We start from the raw sequence: 24,103 nt of genomic DNA on the forward strand, positions 1-24,103 counted from the left end.
CTCCTATGACACGAAGCAAAGCCTCAGCCTCTGTCTGATAGTCAGGAGAGTAACACGCTCTTATCTTCTGCTTTATCCTCCAGGTGGAAGTGACCAAAGAAGTAGCTCTCCTGGCCGAGGCCCCGGTACATGGAGAGAAGGAAGACAGCAATCTCCTAATTGGAACCATATACATTAGGTCAAATCATTTTCTTATTTCCAAGCCACACCAACCCAAAAATCACACCCCAGTCAGAGCCATGCGCAAGCTGGTGTAGGGACAGTGAGTAGTCTGACGTCACAGACACCACTGTCTTGTTCCTCCATCCTCAGGGCCTGGCACCTTCAATGAGCTTACTTCCCCAAGTCTTACAGATGCTCAGGTGGACTCAGAAAGGTGTGTCACCTCTTATCAGAGGGGCCGAGCTGAGGTTGGGATTAGGCCAGCAGTTCTGGCTCTAAAGCAGCAGTAGTCGGCACAGACCTAGCGCTCAAGCAGAACCCACCCAAGTGAAAAAGAAACGGGGGATTCTCATCAGTGGCATGGGGTTTAAACTCACCCCTATGGCTTGCAAAATTAATTAGATGCTCACTAGGATGATATTTTCCATCATTTATACTTAGCAAAGTTTCTGTGAAGGTCCAGATAGTAAATATGTTTGGTTCCATGGATCTTACAGTTTCTGTTTTCACTGCTTGACTCAGCCACATGCAGAAATGACCACAGATAGTACAACAGGGAGTGGGCAGGGCTGGTTCCAATAAAACATTGTTCACAAAGTAGTGGACTGTAATTTGCCAACCCCTTCTTGATGGAGACAGAGGGTGCATTTGTGCTTTATCAGGCATGACCGTGTTACCAGTTTACTGGTGGGAGTTACCCTCACATGCTCTGTGCTATTTGTTTCTCCCTAGCAACTGCTTGGTGCAGTTAGCCTGTGATCAAGCTACAGGGTGACATTTTATTCCTCTAATTGGGATTATTCTATTAGGAAATCTGAAATCTTTATGAATTTTATTGATTGTTCTTGTGAGCATGACAAGTCTTGGAAAAATGGCAAAAGATTTATCCTCTTCGGCAAGCATAGTATTTCTGTCGACTCGGGATTGATGTGGTATATTTCCTAAGAGCCAAGTGAGGACTGAGGTGCACGTGGAGATGGGTTACTGTTTAAGGTGTAGGTAGTATATAGCAGCAACACAATTACATTCGTGCAAGTGTCAACAGCTCTAAATGAATCTCTCTAAGATTCATTAAGTGTTTGATTATTTTAGAACAATCAAGTTTATCTTCTTTTCAATTGGTTATCACTGAAATTGACATAATCTGAGATGGGAAGTGGACTTCACCAACAGCTCAGAGGTAGAGAATCTGCCTGCCAGTACAGGAGATACAGGAGATGTGGGTTTGACCCCTGAGTTGAGAAGATTCCCCTGAAGTAGGAAAAGACAACCAATTCAGTATTATTGCCTGGAAAATCCTATGGACAGAGGAGCCTAGTGGGCCACAGTCCATGTGGTCTCAAAGAATTGTACATGACTGAGCAACTAAACATGCACTCACGGTAGGAAGATTGAGTTGGGAATGGCCCCTCTCTCCTATGGCACCTACAAAGGGAATGACATTTGAATCTGACTTTTATTATTTACTGTTGCACACAAATAATCAGGCATTGTCCCACACTGGCTCAGATATGTGTCACACCAAGCAGAACTGGTTTCTTCTTTCCATCACGTTTGTCTCTCTGTTCTCTCCTGCAGATGGATGGTTTCTAGCCTGCTTCCAAACCCCACCTCGGCTGAGTGTTGGGCGGCCCTCCTACACGATCCTATGACTCTTGATATGGACGCAGTCCTGTCAGACTTTGTTCGGTCCACGGGGGCAGAACCTGGTCTGGCCAGAGACCTGCTGGAAGGTAGGCCTCCTCCAGGTCCCCCAGACCACCCTGTTGGCCATAACTGCCCCCAGCTCAGTGACAGAAGATAAGTTTTCTCTTACCTGACAAGGGTGGTACTTGGACTCCTTAAAAAGTCAAAGAGGGTGTGGATGATGGAATTCCTTTTGTTACTCTTGACTTTCTTTGGGGAACTGAATAGATCACCCAACTCTCTATAGTAAAAGGCATTCACTAGGTTTTACTTTGCATTAAAGCTTCTAGATATTGAGTCAAAATCTATCAATGTCTGTTTTTTAAAGAAAATATATTCAGTAAAGCAGAAATTAGAAACCATTAAAGAGAAACACTTTTATTGAAGACCTTAGCTTCTTATCAGTGTCTTAGCTGAGACAAAAATAATTCAGGCCAAGGTTTTTGGTGAAAAAAACACCTAATACTCAACATAATAGTTGAAAATGATTCACAAGCAAGAAGGAAAATTCATCCTCAAGCTTTTAGAGTGGATATCATTCACTACATGAAAAATGTGCTTAGTCTATATTTAGAATGTTTTGAGATATTTATTCAGCTATAACTATAATGAAATAAAAGTAATATTTAGTTTCAGTCTCTAAAATGGATTTATTTTGCGCATTTTTACAATTTTTTTTTTTTTTTTTTTTTGTGGTGGAGTAAAAAGAAGTGGGAAGAACCGATTACAGCCTCTCAGGAGAGTCATGTGTGTGAAAGAGGAGTTTTAAACAATTACTCTTTGCCCCAAATATATAAATTCCTCCTTGTGAAATTAGCAAATACTTGGCCAAATAGTGTAAGTCACAATGATTCCTTAATTCACTTAAGGAAAGATATGACTCACTGTACATTTGAATGGTTGGAGGTAACTACTCTATCCTGTTGAAAATTAATACCTCCCTATTGGAGGATTCTAATAAAATGGGAGTCATTTTTAAATTTCCCTGAACCTCCCAGAATTTCAAACATTCTTGGAGTTTAGAATGAAATATGCTTAGAGAATATATGTGATGTATATGAATCAAAGTGCTATTCTAGTGTTTCCCTGATAGCTTTTCACTGCTTTTTTTAATTTTAGTGAGGAAGTAGGGAAGTAGATTTACAATGAGATTGGCAACAAGGGCTGGGATAAGTCCAGACTCAACATTTACTGGCTACAAGATGTAGGGAAGATTATTTTATTTCCCTTAAGCCTCAGTTTTTGTCTATACATTGAGCCTAACCCACCTTCTAGGGCGATCGTGAACATTAGAAGTTGAGATGTAAATGCTTGGTGGGTGGGGTAACCACCATTTAGAGATGCTCAAACAGTAACAGATGAAGGTCTTGTCTGCTGTTGCCCTCTTTGCAGCTAGTACTGACCTTACCATTGATATGTGGTTAGTCTTCAACTAGAAGCAAGAGCTTTTAGGTTTTTTTCTTTAATTTTATTTTTTAAGGGAAAGTGCAAGAAAATAACTTTTTGTGTAGAGTTCTAAGAATTTGAACACGTGTGTAGATTTATGTTATTACTACCTCTCTCAGAGCACAGAACTGTCTTATCACTCCCAAGAACCCCTCCTGCTCTCTTACGGCCATGCCTTCCCCAGCCCTGGCCACTGGCAACCCCCGTTCCATTTTTTATCACTTTGGTTTTGTCTATTTCAAGAATATCATATACATGGAGTCATATACATCATATACATATACAAAGTCATATACATCATATACATATACAAAGAACCTAACCTTTTCAAATGAGATGCTTTTCACTCATCACTATTCTGAGATTCATCTGAGCTGATGTGCTTGTCTATAGATTGTTCCTTTGCTTTGCTGAGTGATACCCATTGTAGAGATGGACCATGGACTGTTTAGCCACTCAACTGTGGGAGGCATTCAGTAGTCTCCAGTTTTTTGCTGTTTTGACTAGAACTGCGATACATTTCAGGACAGGGGTTTTGTGAACAGTTTTAATTTTTCTAGGGTATACACCACGGAGGGATTGCTATTTCAAATGGTAAGTGTATGTTTAAAAGAAATTGCCAAACTGTTTTCCAGAGTGCAGTACCATTTAGTGTTCTACCAGAAACATGTGGGAGTTCTAACTACTCTATATCCTCATCACAATTGGCTTTTCAAAAAAATTTTAGCCATTATAGGTTTAGAATGTCATTCCTCATTATTTTAGTTTTCATTTCCCTAGTGACTACTGATGCTGAATTGTTTTCATGCTATTTTCCATTGGTGTATTATTCTCCCTGGTGAAATATCTGTTCAAGCCTTTTCCCAGTTTCTCAGCAAAATTAGATTGCTGTTTTTTTACAGTTGAGTTTTGAAGTTCATTATATATTCTGAGCATAAATCCTTTGTCAGATACGTGATTTGTAAATATTTTCTCCCAGTCTGTGCTTGACTTTTCACTCTCTTAGCAGTGCTCTTGGCAGAGCAGAAGTTTTTAATTTTGCTGGAATCCAATTTATCATTTTTTTCTTTTATGGATTATGCTTTGGGTGACGCATCTAAGAACCTTTGCATAACCAGGCCATGAAGATTTTCTCCTGTGTCAACTCAAAAGTTGTGATGTCTGACTCATTTGGGGCTGATTTTTGTATAACATGTGAGATTTAGAGCAAGCTTCATTTTTATGCATATAGATGACCAGTTGTTCAAACCATTTTTTGAAGATTATCCTTCCTCCTTTGAATTGCATTTACATAGTTGTTACAAACAAAGTGTGTCTATAGGAGACTACTGATATCAATTCAGTTTTATTGATCAATATGTCCATTCTTTTGCCAATGCTATACTGTCTTGATTACTATAGCTTTGTAGCAAATCTTAAAATCAGCATGATTCTTTCAGCTTTGTTCTTCTTTTTCAAAAGTGTTAAAAATAGCCTGTATTTTTGCCTTTCCCTCTAAACTTGAGGATTAGGTTACCTCTATCTATAAAATTTCCTGCTGAAATTTTTATTGGAATTATGGTAAATCTATAAATCATTGCCAACTATGTTATGTCTTCAAATCCATGAAGATGTTGCAGCCATATTTCCCATTTATTTAGGGCTTGTTTGAGTTATTTCATGAAGTTTATAGTTTTTAGCATATTATATCCTATACATATTTTGTAAGATATATCTTTGGGGAGGGATTGAACTTCTATATACGGTTTAAGTTCATTTTCTAATTGTTCATTGCTAGTATGTAAAGATATAATTGATTTTTGCATGTTGTTCTTATATCCTACAGTTACACTACACTCAGTTATTTGTTCAAGTGTGTGTGTGTGTGTCTGTTCCTTAAAAGTTTCTATTTCTGCAATTATGTTGTTTCCTTTCCAATGTATGCTTTTTATTTATTTTTCTTGACTTATTCTTCACTTATTCCTATTTATTGCACTAGCTAAAACCTCCGGTAAAATGTTGAATAAGAGTGATGAAAGGGAACATCCTTGCCCTGTTTTTGATCTTAGGGAGAAAGCTTTCCATCTTTCACCATTATGCAGAATGGGTTTGGTTGATGTTCTTTGTCAGGTGAAGAAAATACCTTTCTGTTCCTAGTTTGCTGAGAGTTTTATTACGAACAGTTTTTTTTTTTTCCAAATGCATTTTCTACATCAATTGATATGATTGAGTTGTTTCTCTTCTTTAAACTGCTAATATAATGTATTACATTGATTGTCTTCTAATAGCAAATGAACCTTTCAGCTATTATTTCTTCAAAGATTTTCTACTGTACATTTTTCTCATCTCCTAATGGGACTTCAATGATATAAAGGTTAAACCTTTTGTAACTGTCCTACATATTCCTACAATTCTAATCATTTTCTTTTCTGCTATTTTCTCTGTTAGTTATTCACTTCTGTTGATCTACTTATAAAATTACTGAATCCTCTGTCATCTCCATCCTGTTACTGAGCCCAACCAATGATTTTTTATGTTAGTTGTTGAATTTTTTCATTTCTAACCTTTCCACTTGATTCTTCTTTATGCCTTCTGTTTCTTTGCTGAGGCTTTCTGTATTTTTCAAGAATATTTGTTCTGTCTTACTTGTAGGAAAATATAATCACTGCTTTAAAGTCTTAGTCAAATAATTCCAATATCTGTGGCATCCCAGCATTGCTATTGATATTTCCCTGGTTTTTTGTTATGGTGAATAAATTTGGATTGTATCCTAGACATTTTGAATATTATGTTTTAAGACTTAAGTTGTTTTTTGAATCTTATAACAGATATGATTTGAATCTTATAGCAGATTTTGTTTTCAGTTCAGTTCAGTCGCTCAGCCGTGTCCGACTCTTTGCAACCCCATGAACCGCAGCACACCAGGCCTCCCTGTCCATCACCAACTCCCGGAGTTTACCCAGACCCATGTCCATCAAGTCGGTGATGCCATCCAACCATCTCATCCTCTGTCATCCCCTTCTCCTCCTGCCCTCAATCTTTCTCAGCATCAGGGTCTTTTCAAATGAGTCAACTCTTTGCATCAGGTGGCCAAAATATTGGAGTTTCAGCTGCAACATCAGTCCTTCCAATGAACACCCAGGACTGATCTCCTTTAGGATGGACTGGTTGGATCTCCTTGCAGTCCAAGGGACTCTCAAGAGTCTTCTCCAACACCACAGTTCAAAAGCATCAATTCTTTGGCACTCAGCTTTCTTTATAATCCAACTCTCACATCCATACATGACAACAGGAAAAACCATAGCCTTGACTAGATGGACCTTTGTTGGCAAAGTAATGCCTCTGCTTTTTAATATGCTATCTAGGTTGGTCCTAACTTTCCTTCCAAGGAATAAGCGTCTTTTAATTTCATGGCTGCAGTCACCATCTGCAGTGATTTTGGAGCCCCCAAAAATAAAGTCTGACACTGTTTCCACTGTTTCCCCATCTATTTGCCATGAAGTGATGGGACCAGATGCCATGATCTTAGTTTTCTGAATGTTGAGCCTTAAGCCAACTTTTTCACTCTCCTCTTTCACTTTCATCAAGAGCCTCTTTAGTTGTTCTTCACTTTATGCCATAAGGGTGGTGTCATCTGCATGTCTGAGGTTATTTATATTTCTCCTGGCAATCTTGATTCCAGCCTGTGCTTCCTCCAGCCCAGCATTTCTCATGACATACTCTGCATATAAGTTAAATAAGCAGGGTGACAATATATAGCCTTGACGTACTCCTTTTCCTATTTACCAGTCTGTTGTTCCATGTCCAGTTCTAACATTGCTTTCTGACCTGCATACAGGTTTCTCAAGAGGCAGGTCAGGTGGTCTGGTATTCCCATCTCTTTCAGAATTTCCCACAGTTTATTGTGATCCACACAGTCAAAGGCTTTGGCATAGTCAAGAAAGCAGAAATAGATGTTTTTCTGGAACTCTCTTGCTTTTTTGATGATCCAGCAGATGTTGGCAATTTGATCTCTGGCTCTTCTGCCTTTTCTAAAACCAGCTTGAACATCTGGATGTTCACGGTTCACGTATTTCTGAAGCCTGGCTTGGAGAATTTTAAGCATTACTTTATTAGTGTGTGAGATGAGTGCAATTGTGTGGTAATTTGAGCATTCTTTGGCATTGCCTTTCTTTGGGGTTGGAATGAAAACTGACCTTTTCCCGTCCTGTGGCCACTACTGAGTTTTCCAAATTTGTTAGCATATTGAGTGCAGCACTTTTACAGTGGCATCTTCCAGGATTTGAAATCTTTCAGATTTTGTTTTAGGAGATAATTAACCCAGTAGGGTTCAAAACACAAGTCCTCAGTTTCCCAAGACTTCTGTAGATTGTGGTTTCAATGTTGAGTCTTTGAGAAGTGCTATTGGATCTGTCTGGTGTACACCTAGTGGCAAATCTGGGACTTAGGCAATCGTTTGCCCCATATTTTACTGCTCCAGGTCCCTGGAATATACTTAGGGTCAGATCCATACACATACAGCTCAAGAATTCATCAACAACTTTAAGGGGTTGCTTTCCTAAGCCCCTGCCATATCATAATTGCCTTGATAGTTCTGGGTCCCTGGGACTCTGCTCTGCAGCCCAACATCTAGCACCCTGAAGCTCTGTTTGCCCCACACTCTTACACATTTGATTTGACTGTACCCATCTCAGAGCTGAGCAGAAGCCAGAGGGAGAGTAACAGCAGTGGGGCTCACCATGCCCACTGGGATCCACAGCTCTTCTGATGGGAGAGGAAGGTTCCCTGCCTTTCTATTCTGATTTCTTGCCATCTCTCATTGTTCCACAGGATTTCTTGAGGTCTAGGACACAAAAGAAATGAGGGGGAAAAAACTGTTTAAAAAAAAGATAAATAAGAGGTTTCTACACTCTTTCTGAATATTGGATACCCCTTCTTACTTATTGAGCCAGAGTAGAAGTCTTCCCTTGGAGCCAATGCCCACTTCTGGGTTCTGGGCTACATGAGTTCACATCAGGGAGACTAGAAATAAAAAGTGATAAACTCACCACCAGTTCTGTGGTTTTCTTCCTCAGTCTGCCTGCTTACATTTACTTCTTTGGATCCTCACTAGCTGCTGCAGCATGCTGTCTAGGCAAAAAGGTGATTTCAGTAGGAGAGATACATGGAGTGTCCTTCCATCATATACCTTGCAAACTATCTTCTGTTTTTACAAGTGGGAAGCCCAAGGTTCCCTGTACATGGTGGGTTCTTTAAGTTGTCAATTATTTGGATCAAGAATTTTCTAAAAGTCAATGTTTCAAAGGACAAACTATTTTCATTGTGAGGTCTCAGACGTTTCTAAGGGTAAAAACTTTTCAGTGATGGCAGAAGCTGGGTGAAAGGTACACGGGCCTTCTCTGTAGTACTTTTTAAACTATTTGTATGTTTTTATGGAAGTGACTAGGCAACTTGGGCTTCCGTGATAGCTCAGCTGGTAAAGAACCCGCCTGTAATGCAGGAGACCCTGGTTTGATTCCCGGGTTGGGAAGATCCCCTGGAAAAGGAGTGTTACCCACTCCAGTATTCATCAGCCTCCCTGATGGCTCAGATGGTAAAGAATCTGCCTGCAATGCAAGAGACCTGGTTTAACCCCTTGGTTGGGAAGATCCCTTAGAGGAGGGCATGGCAACCCACTCCAGTATTCTCGCCTAGAGAATCCCCATGGACAGAGGAACCTGGTGGCTGCAGACCATGGGGTTGCAAAGTGTTGGACACGACTGAGCGACCAAGTACACACAGCACATGGAAATGACTTAAAAGTCCATCAACAGAGGAATGAATAAAGAAGGCATGGTGTATATAAACAATAGAATATTACTCAGATTTTCATGTAAAAAAAATGAAATAATGAAAAATTTGCAACAACATAAATGGACATAGAGATTATCATACTGAGTGGAATAAGTCAGACAGAGAAAGACAAATATCATATGATATCACTTTTATGTGGAATCTAAAAAAAGTGATAAAATTTAACTTATTTAGAAAACAGAAACAGACCCACAGACAGAAAACAAACTTATGATTACCAAAGGGGAAAGTCAGAGAAGGATCATTTAGAAGTTTTGCATTAGCAGATACGTACTACTGTGTATTAATATAAAATAGATAACCAACAAGGACCTACTGTATTGCAGAGGGAACTCTACTCAGTATTTTATAATAACCTATAAGGGGAAAGAATTTGAAAAAGAATGTATATATAAATACGTACTATGTATCTATGTATAGCTCAATCACTTTGCTGTACACCTGAAGCTCAAAAAACCTTGTAAATCAACTACACTTCAATTTTTAAAAAGAGTAAGTGAAAGAAAGCCAACTATTTGTGTGTTTTTAATTAATTAATTTATTTCAAAATAAAAAGTTCATGGAATATTACTCAGATATAAAAAAGAATACGTTTGAACACAGTTCTAATGAGATTGATGAACTAAGAGCCTGTTATACAGAGTGAAATAAGTCAGAAAGAAAAGACAAATATTGTATATTAATGCATATATATGGAATCTAGAAAGATGGTACTGATGATCCTGTTTGCAGGGCAACAAAGGAGACACAGACATAAAGAACAGACTTTTGGTCACCATGGTGGGGAAAGAGGGTAGGAAGACTCAAGAGAGTAGCACTGAGACATATACATTACCATATGTAAAATAGATAGCCACGGATATTTGCTGTATGATGCAGGGAATCCAAAGCTGATGTTCTGTGACAACCTAGAGGGGTGGGATGGGGAGGGAGGTAGTAGGGAGGTTTAAGAGGAGGGGACATGTGTATGTTTGTGGCTGATTCATGTTGATGTATGACAGAAATCATCACGATATTATAATTATCCTCCAATTAAAAATAAAATACAATCTCTTAAGAAAACTTAAAAACGTACAAAAATGGGGATCACAGAATGACAGAGGGAAACAGTAGCAGTTCAGTTCATTTCAGTCACTCAGTTGTGTCCGACTCTTTGCGACCCCATGGACTGTAGCACACCAGGCTTCCCGGTCCATTAACAACTCCCAGAGCTTGCTCGAACTCACGTCCATCAAGTCAGGGATGCCATCCAACCATCTCATCCTCTGTCGTCCCCTTCTGCTCCTGCCTTTGATCTTTCTAGGCATCAGGGTCTTTTCCAGTGAGTCAGTTCTTCACATCAGTGGCTAAAGTATTGGAGCTTCAGCATCAGTCCTTCCAATGAATATTCAGGACTGATTTCCTTTAGGATGGACTGGTTTGATCTCTTTGCAGTTCAAGGGACTCCCAAAAGTCTTCTCCAGTGTCACCATTCTAAAGCATAATTCTTCCATGCTCAGCTTTCTTTATGGTCCATCTCTCACATCCATACATGACTACTGGAAAAACCATAGCTATGACTATATGGAATTTCGTCAGCAAAGTAATGTCTCTGCTTTTGAATATGCTGTCTAGGTTAGTCATAGCTTTTCTTCCATGGAGCAAGCATCTTTTAATTACATGGCTGCAGTCACCATCTGCAGTGATTTTGAAACCCCCAAAAATAAAGCCTGTCACTGTCTCCATTTTTTCCCCATCTATTTGCCATGAAGTGATGAAACTAGATGCCATGATCTTCATTTTTTGAATGTTGAGTTTTAAGCCAGCTTTTCAATCTCTTCTTTCACTTTTATTAAGAGCCCCTTCAGTTCTTCTTTACTTTCTGCCATAAGGGTGGTGTCATCTGCATGTCTGAGGTTATTGATATTTCTCCTGGCAACCTTGATTTCAGCTTGTGCTTCATCCAGCCCAGCATTTCACATGATGTACTCTGTGTATAAGTTAAATAAGCAAGGTGACAATATACAGCCTCGATATACTCCTTTCCCAATTTGGAACCAGTCTGTTCCATGTCCAGTTAAAACTGTTGCTTCTTGATCTGCATACATATTTATATGGATTTTTTACAGGAAGCAGGTAAGGTGGTCTGGTATTCCCATCTCTTGAAGGATTTTCCACAGTTTGTTGTGATCCTCACAGTCAAAGGTTTTAGTGTAGCCAATGAAGCAGAAGTAGATATTTTTCTGGAATTCTCTCGCTTTTTCTGTGATCCAGAGGATGTTGGCAATTTGATCTCTTGTTCCTCTGCCTTTTCTAAGGCCAGCTTGAACATCTAGAAGTTCTTGGTTCATGTACTGTTGAAACCTGGCTTGGAGAATTTTGAGCATCACTTTGCTAACATGTGAGACAAGTGCAACTGTGTGGTAGCTTGAACATTCTTTGGCATTGCCTTTCTTTGAGATTGAAATGAAAACTTACCTTTTCCAGTCTTACGGCAACTGCTGAGTTTTCCAGACTTGCTGGCATATTGAGCACAGCACTTTCACAACATTGTCTTTTATGATTTGAAATAGCTCAACTGGAATTCTGTCACCTCCACTAGCTTTGTTCATAGTGATGCCTCCTAAGGCTCACTTGACCTCGCACTCCAGGATGTCTGGCTCTAGGTGAGTGATCACACCATCGTGGTTATCTGGGTCATGAATATCTCTTTTGTGTAGTTCTTCTGTGTATTCTTGCCACCTCTTCTTAATATCTTCCGCTTCTGTTAGGTCCATACTATTTCTGTCTTTTCTGTGCCCATCTTTGCATGAAATGTTCCCTTGGTATCTCTAATTTCCTTGAAAAGATCTCTTAGTCTTTCGCATTCATTTATTTTCCTCTATTTCTTTGCACTGATCACTTAGGAAGGTTTTCTTACCTCTCCTTGCTCTTCTTGGAACTCTGCATTCAAATGGGAATCACAGTACAACAGAAGGAAAGAGTAGCAGAGGCTGATAGAAATCTGGCATACAACGGAGAGGAAGTTGACACCAATCAGTCTCCAGGTCAACGGGTGTGTCCTTACCTGGCTGCTAGCTTCCCTTAGGTCTGCCCTTTGCTTGTAGGTCAAGTGATCCCTCTGAAACAAAGGTCAGGGTGGATGACTTTGTTCACCAGATTCCTCTGATATCCCTTCTGCCTGCAGAATAAACTTCTCCACAGGGCACTCAAGTCCCTTCGGAGTCCAGTTCTGCTCCATTCCTTTCACCTTATCTCCCACTGCATCCCTTCACCATCCTTCTCCCCAGACACCATCCACCTCTGTGGTTTTGTTTAAACTCATGTCTCATGCTGTGCACTACTCCCCACACACTCATCTCATTCTTGATTCTACTCCTCTTCCAAATTAGACCACAAGCTCCATGATAGAAGGGACCACTCCAGGTTTTGCCCACTGTGTTCCCCCACCATCAGGCACATGCTGGCCCCTCCGTAGTGTTATCTGGCTGCTGCGGATCCAGGAACCAACAACCAGATGGAAATCCTCAGGCACATGGAGACAGACAATAAACAGCTGGGTTAGATGGCATTTTAGTCATTAGCGCTACTGAGAAACCTGTATAAAGGGGAGCAGTAGGGGATGCAGGTCTGGGTACAATTTTAAGTTAGTGTTGTCAGAGAAGGCCCAACTTAAAAAAAAATTAAATTTGAGCAAAGATTTGAGGTATAAGAGAGTGGATACCTGGGAAAGAAGTTTCTAGGAAGTTGGAATGAATTGGCTATTCCTTGCTATTCCTCAGAACTTTGTAGACTTCTATTATAACAAATATTTGGTTGTGTCTTCTTTGACAATTGATTACATACTTTTTTTCCTCATTAAATTAGAAGTTCTCTGGAAAAGAATCTGAAAAAGAAAATTATATATAATACATATATATGTGTGTATGTGTGTATAACTGAACCACTTTGCTATATACTTAAAATTAACACAACATTGTAAGTTACATTTCAGTTTTCTTTTTTTTTCCCATTTATTTTTATTAGTTGGAAGCTAATTACTTTACAATATTGTAGTGGTTTTTGCCATACATTGACATGAATCAGCCATGGATTTACATGTATTCCCCATCCTGATCCCCCTTCCCACCTCCCTCTCCACCCAGTCCCTCTGGGTCTTCCCAGTGCACCAGCCCCGAGCACTTGTCTCATGCATCCAACCTGGGCTGGTGATCTGTTTCACTCTTGATAATATACATGTTTCGATGCTGTTCTCTTGAAACATCCCACCCTCGCCTTCTCCCACAGAGTTCCAAAGTCTGTTCTATACATCTGTGTCTCTTTTTCTGTTTTGCATATAGGGTTATCATTACCATCTTTCTAAATTCCATATATATGTGTTAGTATACTGTATTGGTCTTTATCTTTCTGGCTTACCTCACTCTGTATAATGGGCTCCAGTTTCATCCATCTCATTAGAACTGATTCAAATGAATTCTTTTTAATGGCTGAGTAATATTCCATGGTGTATATGTACCACAGCTTCCTTATCCATTCATCTGCTGATGGGCATCTAGGTTGCTTCCATGTTCTGGTTATTATAAACAGTGCTGCGATGAACACTGGGGTGCACGTGTCTCTTTCAGATCTGGTTTCCTCGGTGTGTATGCCCAGAAGTGGTATTGCTGGGTCATATGGCAGTTCTATTTCCAGTTTTTTAAGAAATCTCCACACTGTTTTCCATAGTGGCTGTACTAGTTTGCATTCCCACCAACAGTGTAAGAGGGTTCCCTTTTCTCCACACCCTCTCCAGCATTTATCGCTTGTAGACTTTTGGATAGCAGCCATCCTGACTGGCGTGTAATGGTACCTCATTGTGGTTTTGATTTGCATTTCTCTGATAATGAGTGATGTTGAGCATCTTTTCATGTGTTTGTTAGCCATCTGTATGTCTTCTTTGGAGAAATGTCTGTTTAGTTCTTTGGCCCATTTCTTGATTGGGTCATTTATTTTTCTGGAATTGAGCTTCAGGAGTTGCTTGTATATTTTTGAGATTAATCCTTTGTCTGTTTCTTCATTTGCTATTATTTTCTCCCAGTCAGTTTTCTTTTAAAGGTAATAAAAGAATCATTCTAAAGGGAGTTTTCCTGATTAAATTAAAACAGGTATATAATTTTTTTAAAAAAGAGTTCTTAAAAAGGGGTAGTAGCATAGACAGCAGTGGTTAACTTTTTTGATGCATTGTTTTATGTCAGGCACTAGGTTCTTTAAATGTGATGTCTTATTAATCTATGCAACAAACACATTAACAAAGTCTTAACTTTCCCACTGTATACAGAAGAAAACTGAGGTAAGGAAAATTCCTTGAAGTTGCAGTTAGGACATAGCAGAACCACATGTGAGCCCACTTGTGACACTAAGTACCAGATTTTTTTCTGCAAAACTGGGTCATCTACCATTTATTCCTGTACCCACTGTGTCCTTGTAGAGGGTAGTAGCATTTTGTATGCTGTGTCTACTCAGTAAAGTTTAAACTAGTCACTTAAGGAATGTTTGAGTAACCTATTTTATTATGTAACTAATTAGCATTTCAAATAAAATACCACTTTAAGAGACCACAAAAACTATTCAAAAAATAGAACTAATAGCTAACATTCATGTGCCAGACACTGTCTGGTCACTTGACATATATTAAAAGTTGGTTTAAAAAATTTTCGAGTGGGAGGCCAAACACATTAGTTGTTTTTAAGAATGTCAATTCCCTGCTTAAAGAGAAAGCGACTCACATTTTCACAATAACTGTGAGTTTCAGGCCTTGCAGCTTTACCAAGATGTTCATTCAGTGTTCCCATGCCTCACTTACATTGCTATCCATGGGGAAAGTATCCTTGAATAAAGAAGCCAGATTACATTTAGAACAAACATTAACTGGAAATTAACATCTCACATATCCCTAGTCTAATTTTTCATTATCTTTTTGGAATTTGCAAAATTAAGGAAAATGGTAACAAGTGATTTAAATCGTATTCTCAAAATTATATATACACATAGGGAAGCTGTGCACATATTTTAAGATGCATGTATGTTTAACAGTTGACTTGGTAATTTAATTAACAAAGTTTCTGGAGTCGTTTATGAGAAAATATACCCTTTTCTAATCCTGAGTCCCTTAGGTTTAAAATATATTTTGTTTGGAAATTTGCAAATGGTGATCCAGCACTTGGAGAGGCTTCTCCCAATCACTTGACAGTCATATTGATAGATAATTTCATTAACCTGTGCATTTGGCCTTTGAAAATATTACTTCGATTTGGGGACAGCAGCTGCTTACTTGGATAAATGCAGTAATGCTCAAAAAAAATACACCCAAGAAATGGGGGAGGAGATGGAAGCAACTCAGGGGAGCATATGTTTAGTAGAAGTCTCTCCTGAGCCTAACAGCTGGTCATGGGTTCTACCTACAGCGAACCCACAAGGCTACAGGTGGAGTATTTCAAAGTGGGAGGAGCCCAAAAGCCCTCTGCCTGGAGCCCCACCAGTTGCTGTGACTAGCCCAGGATACTGTGGCTCCAAGAACCACCCTAACTTACCAAACACCCAGGAAACTGAAATAGGCTCCAGAATGGTCACTCTTTTAATTACAGTGAGAAATAAAAGAAACAAAAGGCTGGACTCACCACATGTATGTACCCAGAACATCTTTTCTCTTCAGTCAAGCTAGATCTGAAGCCCAATCTTAAATACACATCACCTAATTTACCAGGAAAATTCACTGCTCTCATTTTTTTTCAAATTTGTATGATTAGAGAGCTAATGTGAGCAAGTCCCACATTCCTGAGGGGGAGCGAAAAAACAGCCTGGTGACTGTGAATCTGACTGGGAATTAGGAGAGAAGGCCTGATGGCCTCTGGCCAGAGCCAGGATTACCTGTGAGTGTAAAAATGCTGAAATGAAACCACAGTTTCCTCCGACTACTGTCCTGTCCTCAGAGGGGTACAGCTCTGCCATTAGATTAGACATATTTGAAATAAAATAACCAAAAAATCCTGTCCAGGATCAGACTTCCAAGACATCTCCTCTGGCCTGGTCCCATTTGAGAGGAAACATTTTCTCTTTAGATGGGTGAGTATATTTAAATACATGTGAAAATAAACAAGCCAGTAGGACGGTCTGTAGTGAGTTCTTTTTTTTTTTTTTTTTTTTTTTTTCATTTATTTTTATTAGTTGGAGGCTAATTACCTTACAATATTGTAGTGGTTTTTGCCATACATTGACATGAATCAGCCATGGATTTACATGTGTTCCCCATCCTGAACCCCCCTCCCACCTCCCTCCCTATCCCATCTCTCTGGGTCATCCCAGTGCACCAGCCCCGAGCACTTGGCATGCTAATCAGTTAAGTAAATTCATCATTTCCTTTCCCTTAAGGAAGATTGTAACCCCAGGTACCATCACTGGCTGCTTGAAATTAAATGCTTCCTCTCTGGAAAGCCAGCCATATCCATTGCTGTCTTTCTGGAGGATATCTCCACCTGGGCTACCCCACCTTTTTGTGTTCTACCTCGCTCCCCTGATAGGCACATTCTTCAAGGGCTCCCAGCCCCTTGTATTTATTAACATGGACTAAATGGAATTGCTTTGAAGAGGCATCCTCCACAGCTTATGAGTGGACTTCTTAAGAGAATATGTGATGTAGTTAGTAGTGCAATGGGTGAGATTAGAAATGAAGCAAGATTAGCAAGTTGATTATTTATTAAAACTGGGTGATGCAGTGTTTATTGCAGCACTGTTTATAATAACTTGGACATGGAAGTAACTTAGATGTCCATTGGCCAATGAATGGATAAAGAAGTTGTGGTACATACACACAATGGAATATTACTCCACTATAAAAAGGAACACATTTGACTCAGTTCTAATGAGGTGGATGAATCTGGAGCCTATTACACAGAGTGAAGTAAGTCAGAAAGAGAAAGACAAATATCATATATTAATGCATATATATGGAATCTAGAAAGATGGTACTGACAATCCTACATGTAGGGCAGCAAAGGGGACACAGATATAAAGAACAGACTTTTGGACTCAGTGGAAGAAGGAGAGGGTGGGATGATTTGAGAAAAAAAGCACTGAAACATATATTACCATATGTAAAATAGATAGCTAGTGGAAGTTTGATGTATGATGCAGGAAACCCAAAACCAATGCTCTGTGATGACCTGGAGGGGCAGGTTGGGGAGGGTGGTGGAGTAAGTTTGGGAGAGAGGGGATACAAGTATGTCTATGGATGATTCATGTTGATGTATGACTAAAACCCTCACAATACTGTAATTATCCTCCAATTAAAATAAAATTTTAAAAAAACTGGGTGATAGATGCAAATAAATTCATTATAATCTACTGTGTATTTCTAGATGCTTATACAGCTTTCCATAACAGTAGTTTAAAAGTAGCATTGGTAAACTTCTTCTTCCAGCCAAGATGGGTTAGGAAATGGGTTTACCCTCATGCTTGAGAAAAAGGGAGAGAGCAATGTGTAAGAAATAAGGCCCTAAACTGTAGACTTGAAGGTCAGTGATCCCTGAAAGATGGGAAACATACAAGATACTACTAACTGTGATAGCTGATATATCAACCTTGAGAGTTTCCCAGATGTGGTGTGAAGAGAAGGATCCAAGATGGAGGCCGGCCAACTCCCTATCATGAGGAGTCAGAGCTGGAAGTCAGGGAAGTGAAGGAGATCAGAATACAGAGAGGAGATGAACAGGGAGAAGACCAGCAATGAACCAAGGGTTTGCCTCTGCTACTCAGCATGTGTGTGAGGAAGTTACATGCAGCTGGGGAAAGAGCCAACTAAGATTAGAGGGAAGAGTGCCCACCACCAACACAGAGCCACGAACGGTGTCTGTACTAACAGATCAAACAGGAAGGTACTGAGTGTGATTTCTAGAAGGATCTTGCCTCAGTAATGGCAAGTAACTATGGAGTAAAAACTGCCCTGGTTACACCTAACAAACCAGTGAAAAAAGTGAAAATCTTAGTCACTCAGTCATGTCTGAATCTTTGTGACTCCATGGACTGTAGCTGTCCGTGGAATTCTCCAGCCCAGAATACTGGAGTGGGTAGCCATTCTCTTCTCCAGGGGATCTTGCTGAACCAGGAATTCTCCTGCACTGCAGGTGTATTTTTTTTTTAACCATCTGAGCCACCAGGGAAGCCCCAATTAAGTGAGACCCAAAAGGATCAAATTATTTCCAAGAAATGTAACTACATTCCAGAACAAAGCTGAGTTATAGTTATTGGAATATAAATTCATCCAGCACCAAACTAAAATTCACATTGTCTACCATCCAGTCAAAAGTTAGCAGAGGGGACTTCCCTGGTGTCCCAGCAGTTGAGAATTTGCCTTCCAATGCAGGGGTTGCCATTGAATGTGGGTTTGATCGCTATTCAGGAAACTAAGATCCCACATGCCATAGAGAAACTAAGCTTATGCACCACAACTCGAGAGCCCACATAATACAGGGAAGAGCCATCATGGCCAAAAAAAAAAAAAAGCAGAAATGCAAAGATGTGGGAAAGCATGACCCATAATGAGAAATTATTCAATCAAAACCATCCCAGAGCTAACATAGAAGTTAGGATAATCAGACAGGACATTAAGAGTTATTAAAAGTTGTAAAAACAGCAGAGGTTAATAAATTGTATTCTGTATGTTCAAAAATTTAAGTAAAGATGTAGAAATATTTTTAAAGACCTAAGTCAAACTTTCAAATATGAAAACTACATGAGATTAGAAATTAACTCAATGGGATTAAGAGCAGATTGAATATTATGGAAAAACAAAGATTAATAAGCATAGAGACATAACAATAGAAACTATACAAAATGAAGCAGAAAAAGTAAAATCAAAGAAATTTAAAATGTGTCAGTGAGCTGTGGAAGAAGCGTAGTCAGCCTGAAATATGTGTAATTGGAAGAGGAGTATGAGGGATGAAAAAAATAAATGAAGAAACTAGCAGTACTTAGGGGAAACTTCATCACTAATTTTGTTAGAAAAAAAGCAGTCTCAAATCAGTGACCTCAGTTTCCACGTTAAAAACTAGCAAAAGAAGAGCAAATTAAACCCAAAGTAAGCCGAAGCAATGAAACAATAATGATCAGAACAGAAATAATGTATAAAAACAATGAAGAACTCAATGAACTCAAGAGTAAATTTATTGAGACCAATAAAACTGGTAAACCTCCAGCCAGATATCAGGGAAAGTGAAGATGAATTCACAACATAAAGAATGAGATTGCCTCAGTACAGATTGTTTAGACACTATAACTTTTATACGGGAATATTATGGGCAAGTTTAAACCAATAGTTACAACTTATGTGAAATTGACAAATTCCATAAAAGGTACAAACTACCAGAGCTGATGCAAGAAAAAGTAAATTATTTGGATATATCTGTATCTCTTAAAGTGATTTAAATTGGAGTTAAAAGCCTTCACACAAGGAGAACACCAGGCACAGATACTTCCCTGATAAATTCTACCACACATAGAAGAAATGATAGCAGTTTTATACAAACTCTTCCAGAAAATCAAAGAAGAGCTATACTTAGGATTTCATACTATGAGGCCAACATTACCCTGATACAAAACCAAACAGCCCAGAGCAGATGGTCTTCATGAAAATCAATGTGAAAACTCTAAACAAAATTTTGGCATATTTAGTTCAGTAATATATAAAAAGGATAATACATCATGACCAAGTGGATTTTATTCCAAGAATGCAAAACTAATTTAACATTCAAAATAAATTTGATTTACCATATTGACAAACCAAAATATAGAAAACTATGTGATCATCTCAATAGTTATGTAGAGTCTTTGACAGAATCCAACATTCATTCCTGACCAAAAAAAAGAAAACACTCTCAGAAAACTAGGTATAGAGGATACTTTCTCAATGTAATGTAGAGTATTTACAAAGCAAACAAGGTAACAAAAAGCCCTACAGCTACCAGCTACCAAGATATTTGTGAAAGAAAGAATGGTTGCCACCTAAGACCAGGAACCAACTCTCACCACTATATTCAACATTTCCCTGGAGATTCTAGCAAGTGTAGGCAAGCAAAACATAATTTAAAAAACCATCCAGATTGAAAAGGAAGAGTAAGTTGTCTCTAGTCACAGAAGGCATAACGACCTATGTATAAGATCCAGTGGAATTGCAAAAATTATTGCAACTATTAAGTGAGTTCAGCAGTGTTGCAGGATATGAGATTAATATACAGATAAAAATTCCATTTCTATATATTTGCAATGAATAATTGGAAACTGAAATTTTGAAAAATAACTTTTTCAATAGCATCAAAAGGTATGAAATATTAAGGATAAACCTGACAACAGTGTGTAAGACTTACATACTGAAACTATAACACATTGCTTAGAGAAATTAAAGACCTAAATGAGAGGTGTTGCATATCCATGGCATCTCAATATTGTTCATTCTCCCCTAATTGATCTTAAACTCAGTACAATCCCACTCAAAATCTCAGCAGAAAACTTACACATCTATGGGCACCTTATCTTTGACAAAAGATAAGGAATATACAATGGACAAAAGACAGCCTCTTCAGTAAGTGGTGCTGGGAAAACTAGACAGCTACATGCAAACAAATGAAACTAGAACACTTGCTAACACCATACAAAACAGTAAACTCAAAATGGATTAAAGACTTAAATGTAAGGTCAAAAGCTATAAAGCTCTTAGAGGAAAACATAGGCAATATGCTCCCTGACATAAATCACAGCAAGATCCTCTGTGATCCACCTCCTAGAGTAATGGAAATAAAAACAAAAATAAATGGGACCTAATTAAACTGAAAAGCTTTTGCATAGAAAAGAAAACAATAAACAAGATTAAAAGACAACCCTCAGAATGGGAGAAAATGGTTGCAAGTGAAACAACTGACAAAAGATTAATATATATAAAAAAATAAGCAGCTTATACAGCTCAATATTAGGAAAACAAATAGCCCAATCAAAAAATATTGAAGACCTAAATGGACATTTCTCCGAAGAAGACATACAGATGGCCAATAGACACATGAAAAGATGCTCAACATCACTGATTGTTAGAGAAATGCAAATCAAAACTACAATGAGGTGTCACTTTACACCAACCAGAATAGCCATCATCAAAAAATCTACAAACAATAAGTGCTGAGAGGATGTGGAGAAAAGGGAACCCTCCTACACTGTTGGTTTCAAAGTAAACTGATACAGCCATTATGGAGTACAGTATGGAGATTCCTTAAAGACTAGAAATAAATCTATCATATGACCCAGCAACCCCACTACTGGGCATATACCCTAAGAAAACCATAATTTAAAAAGACACATGTATCCCAGTGTTCATAGCAGCACTATTTAAAATAGCCAGGACATGGACGCAACCTAGACATCTGTCCACAGACAAATGGATAAAGAAGCTGTGATACATATGTACAATGGAATATTAGTCAACCGTAGGAAAGAATGAATTTAAGTCAGTTCTAGTGAGGTGCAGGAACCTAGAGCCTGTTATACAAAGTGAAGGGAGAAGAGCAAATATAGTGTATTAATACATGTATATGGAATCTAGAAAAATGATATTGATGAACCTATTTGCAAGGAAGGAATGGAGACACAATTGCAGAGGATGGACTTGTGGACACAGTGGGGGAGGGAGAGAGTGGGACAAATGGAGAAAGTAGCATCAGCATATATGTACACTATCAAGTGTAAGATGGATAGCTGGTGAGAAGTTGCTGTGTAGCACAGGGAGCCCAGTCTGGTGCTCTGTGATGACCTGAAGGGATGGGATGGGGGAGGGGAGGGAGGCTAGAGAGGAAGGGGATATATGTATAATTATGGTTGATTTGTGTTGTTGTACAGCAGAAACCAATGCAACATTATAAAAATTTTTTCTTTTAATATTTAAATTAAAAAACAGTAGAATGGAAAAAAATCTCAGCAGGCATTTTCTTGGAAAACTTGGCAGGCTACTTTAATATTCAAAGAGAAATGCAGGAACCTAGAATTTTAAAAAAGAACTTTGAAAATTTAGAACAAAGTTATAGGCTAGCCATATTTGTTGTTAAGACTCATTGTGACAGTTTGTAATCAAATGAGTGTGGAATTGGCATAAATATAGAGAAATAGATCAATGAAACATTGGTGAGTCAAGAAATATCAATAGCTCACATATATTGACTCCTGAAATCCAATAAAGAAACAGACAATTTAGTGCAGAAAAAGTAATCTTTTCAACAAACGATGGTGAAATAATTGGATATTCATGTAAAAAAACCCCACTTTGATCTATACCTCATACATATATAAAAATTACATGAAAATGGATGATAGACCTAAAGGTAACACCTAAAACTGAAAAAAAAATTAGAAAAAATGAATGAGAGAAAATTTATATGGCCTTAGGTTAGACCAAATTCTTTTTCCAGCTTTGTTGAGATCTAACTGACAAATAAAATAACAAGATATTTAAAGTACATGCTTGGTAAATTGATATATGTATACACTGTGAAAGTATTTCCTTACCAAGTTAATTAACACATCCTTCAACTGCCTTTTTCCTTTTTTCATGAGAACATTTATGTTCTACCCTCTTAGCAAATTTCAGTTTTACAATAGTGTTATCAACTGTAGCAACCACATTATACTTTAGCTCCTCAGACCTTTTTCATCTTATAATGGAAAGTTTGTACCCTTTTACCAACCTCTTCCTATTTCCCCCACCCACCAGCCCCGGAACCACTTCTCGCCTTTCCATTCCTATAAATTTAAAATTTTTTTAAAGATTCCATTTATAAGTGAGATCATACATTATTTGCCTTTGCCTAGCTTATATCACTTAGCATAATGCCCTCTAGTTTCATCCTTATTGTTTCAAATGACATGCTTTCCTCCATTTTTAGCTCTGGATAATATTATATTGTATATCTATATATATATATCTTCTTTATCCACTCATTCATCAATGGGCATTTATGTTATTTCCGTCCCTTGGCTATCATGAATAAATGCTGCAATGAACACAGGATTACAGATATCTCTTGGAGATAATGATTTTGTCTCTATAGGATAAATACTCAGAAGTGGGATTGCTAGATCATATGGTAGTTCAATTTTTTATTTTTTGAGAAACCTCCATACTGTTTTTCATAGTGACGGTACCAATTTACATTCCCACCACCAACAAATAAGTGTTATCTTTTTTTCATATCCTTGCCAGCATTTGTTGGTATGAAGTGATATCTCATGATTTTCATTTACATTTCTGATGATTAGAGAAGTCAAGCACATTTTGATATATTTGTTGGCCATTTTTATGTCTTCCTTGGAAAAATGTCTATTCGGCCCTTTGCACATTTTAAAAATTGGATTATTTGGAATTTTTTGCTCCTGACTTGAATATTAACTCCTTATGGTTTACAAACATTTTCTCCCATTCCGTGGGTTGCTTTTATATTTTGCTGATGGTTCCTTTGCTGTGTAGTTTTGTAGTTCAATGTAGTCCCACTTGTTTATTTTTACTTTTCATGTCAAACCTAAAATTTATTGCCATCACAGATGTCAAGGAGATAACGCTCTAATTTTCTTCTGAGAGTTTTACGGCTTCAGGTCTTTGCATTTCAGTCTTTAATCCATTCTAGCTGATTTTTGTGTTTGGTGTAGGTGATGGTTCAGTTTCCTCCTTTTGCATGTCCAGTTTTCCCAGTACCATTTATTGAAGAAACTGTCCTTCCCCCAATGTGTATTCTTGGCACCCGTGTTGAAATTAGTTGACCTCTATGTGTAGGTTTAGTTCTGGGGCTCTCTATTCTATTCCACTGACCTATGTGTATGTCACTCAGTCGTGTCTGACTCTTTCAGACCCCAGGGACCATACAGTCCATGGAATGCTCCAGGCCAGAATACTGGAGTGGGTAGCTGTTGCCTTCTCCAGGGGATCTTCCCAACC

The 24,103-nt window shown here is 38.4% G+C and overlaps 1 protein-coding gene across 1 annotated transcript in view; it reads left to right on the top strand.

Annotated features, from left to right (window-relative positions):
• Positions 1-24,103, top strand: part of OTUD7A (OTU deubiquitinase 7A) — a 379,982-nt gene that overhangs the window by 217,309 nt on the left and 138,570 nt on the right. Inside the window, exons 3-4 of the mRNA XM_065906684.1 lie at positions 84-178; positions 1,741-1,895. Of these exons, the coding sequence (XP_065762756.1) occupies positions 1,745-1,895 (151 nt within the window). The 5' untranslated portion in view covers positions 84-178; positions 1,741-1,744. The remainder of the gene's footprint in view (positions 1-83; positions 179-1,740; positions 1,896-24,103) is intronic.

Source organism: Muntiacus reevesi, chromosome 15 (genome assembly GCF_963930625.1).
Source record: "Muntiacus reevesi chromosome 15, mMunRee1.1, whole genome shotgun sequence".
Classification (NCBI taxonomy): domain Eukaryota; kingdom Metazoa; phylum Chordata; class Mammalia; order Artiodactyla; family Cervidae; genus Muntiacus; species Muntiacus reevesi.